At 36.7% G+C, this 2,878-nt stretch overlaps 1 protein-coding gene across 1 annotated transcript in view; it reads right to left on the reverse strand.

Annotated features, from left to right (window-relative positions):
• Window positions 1–203: 203 nt before the first annotated feature.
• LOC102215651 (uncharacterized) overlaps window positions 204–2,878 on the reverse strand; it is a 51,930-nt gene continuing 49,255 nt past the window's right edge. The window contains exons 5-7 of the mRNA XM_013911623.1: window positions 1,666–1,764; window positions 938–1,068; window positions 204–372 (exon numbers count right to left, since the gene is read on the reverse strand). Coding sequence (XP_013767077.1) covers window positions 226–372; window positions 938–1,068; window positions 1,666–1,764 — 377 coding nt within the window. The 3' untranslated portion in view covers window positions 204–225. The remainder of the gene's footprint in view (window positions 373–937; window positions 1,069–1,665; window positions 1,765–2,878) is intronic.

Raw genomic sequence — 2,878 nt, forward strand, 5'->3', positions numbered from 1 at the left:
TGTATTTATGCTTTTTTCAAATGCCCTCTCAATTCTCGAATAATCAGGGAACAGAGGCAATGCAACACAATGAATGGTCACTTTAAGTGCATCATTGTGATTTAAATCACTTCAAAAACAAAAATCAACCAAACCAAAAGCAGTGAAACAAAAGAAGAAGAAAAAACACCCCATCAACAGCTTAAAAAGAAACCCTCCAGAAGTGAATAATATTCGACTACATATCTAAACAAGCTCATAGGGGTTTTGTGTTGGCTGCTCTGGAGCTGCTGCTGGGCACCCGTTGGTCTTCATCATAACTTCATACACATAATCATTGGATCCTTGCAGGGAAGGTCTTGCTTTTCTTTCGTGGCTTTTCATTTTTCTCGCCTGTCAATAGTAAAATACCACTGTATCAGTTTTCTGTATAAATAGTATGATGGTTTAAGCAGATTTCAAAAAAGTACATCCAGTTAACTTCTAGAAAGTTTTCATTTTTGACAAATGATTTGACACATGGTAAAACAATAAAACAGTGCTCACAGTGGGTATAAAGCCAAGTGGAGTTCTTAAGAAGTGGAGTTTACAGAGGACAGGTGTGTTAGTGTATTATTAACGTTGGGTTTTGTAACAAAGAAAAATTATTTTCATCTTGAGCTAACAGAGCGAAAGACGTGAACAGTGTGATGCACTTTCCAAGGAGCTGCAGCACTTTCACAGCTGCACTTCAAGATCCAAACAGATAATTCAGTGGTTTCTGATATAATCAGCAAGTCAGCGCAAGAGCGTTTACAGTGTTTACAGCAGTCATACTTGGTTGCGGTGAGGCTAATAAATGTGTACATTTACATGTCTGCAGACAGAAGATAACCACTGCTGCACACCATAGCTGCAGGGCTGGATTACATAACAGTACCTTACATAGAAAGCTTTAAGTAGAAAGAGCTGAACTCACCTTCTGGATCATCAGTAGGATTAAGATTATGATGAACAGCAGGATGATGGTGGAAATACTGATGATTAACACCAGAGGTAGATGTCTCTCCTCTGCAGTGGACAAGAGCGCTTTTTGTCTGGAACATGGTTCTGTGTGAAATACAGGGAAACACAAGTGATGTCTTCATTCAGCTACATAAGAAGTTTACCATCCTGGTGCACTCCTTTAATTACACTGTTCTAACTTTAAATTTGCAATGTAATACAGAATTCTCCAAAAGAAAACTCAAGAAGAGCTCATCTAAAAATAAAAGGAAGATTGCTCTTCTCTTTGTATATCATATAGGAAGAGGAAAAGTAATTAAAAGTAATTAAAATCTGTGTTGTCACTGTTTGTTTAAAAAAAAACAATAGCCTTTTATATTACTTTTATTCAGCATTACTGTTGAGGGTGTCACCAAGCCCAAATGGCACATCAGTAATTGTGAATTATGGTCTATTGTGTTTTATATCTACTGTAAGTTGAGTTCAGCCCTACTGAAGACCACAACCATAAGAGATATCACAATTGTAAAACTTAACATAAAATCGTTTTCTTTGTTATTGCTACTTCTTTTTTTTATAGCTTCATAAAGTGTGCAAGCTAATTTGTGGCAATGGAAGCATCTGTATGCAGTGCACCTCACTTGGCTGATAACAGCACTGGGAGTTAACAGACAGGCTGTTAGTTGAGAGAATCAAACTGACCTTTGGGATGCTCGGTAGTATTATGCTCACGATTACCACCAGGTAGACGTCTCTTCTCTGTGGTCGTCTGGAGCTCTCTGTTAGGTTTGTTTGTTATTTCTGTATGGAAAAAAATGTAAATACAAATTTAGAATAGCTTTAACTGTACTTTAACAGCAAAAAAATTTTTGATACAAAACCCTTCATAGTCAGGAAGGACAACAGAAAATTGGTATTTTTTGTATATGTCACCTTGACAAGAAAAGTGGATTAGGTCACATCATTTACAAGCTGGAGTAATAGAATAGTAATAGAAGACACATTAAACAGGAGCCCTGTGTTTGTATACGACCAAAGAAGTTGTGTAAAGTGTAAATTAAAACTGAATGTAATGATCTGCAAATCTCATAAACACAGAAAACATGTCAAATATTTAAATTGTGAAATTTTACTTTTTCATGAAAAATATTAAGTCATTTTTCATTTGATGGCAGCAGTTTGTCTCAAAATGATGGTGGAGGGCAAAAAAAGACTGTAAAATAAAGTAGTAGCAAAAACAAAGCCCTGCAGGAACACTTCAACTCTTGCTAATTAGGTTAATTGGCAGGAAGTCAGCGTTATAACAAAGTACAAAAAGAGCATTGTAGCGAGGCAGAGTTTCTAAGAAGTCAAGATGGGCAGAGGGCCATTAATTGGTAAAAACTATAATGTTCCTCAATGTAAAACCATTAAGACTGAATATCTCATCATCTGTATTACATAATATCAAAAGATTCAGAGAATTAGTATTGGATGCCAGTGATCTTTGGGCCTTCAGGTGGTAGTTAAGTAAAAACAGGTATGATTTTACCTTGGAAATCATTGCATGGTTTCAGGAACACAGCCATAAATCACTGCCTGTGTTAGTTGACCATGCCATCCTCAAAAGGAGGTTAAAGCTTTATCATGCAAAGAAGCCATATGTGTATGTGATCTAGAAACAGTGCCATCTTCTCTGGGCCAAAGTTAGTTTTAAATGAAGTCGAAAACTGTTCGGTGGACAAAAAACCCGAAATTTGAAATACTTCTTGGAAAACTTGGACTCTTTCAGACTAAAGAAGAGAGGGACCATTAGTGAGGATGCATTAGTGCCTGTGGAACTGAAAGCCTGTACATTTGGCACCATCGATTTTGAAAGGTATATGCAGGTTTTAGAACAACAAACAGTAGGTTCCAATCTGGACAACACGGTGCC

Source organism: Pundamilia nyererei, unplaced genomic scaffold (assembly GCF_000239375.1).
Source record: "Pundamilia nyererei isolate P.nyererei 1_Seehausen unplaced genomic scaffold, PunNye1.0 scaffold00068, whole genome shotgun sequence".
NCBI classification, from domain to species: domain Eukaryota; kingdom Metazoa; phylum Chordata; class Actinopteri; order Cichliformes; family Cichlidae; genus Pundamilia; species Pundamilia nyererei.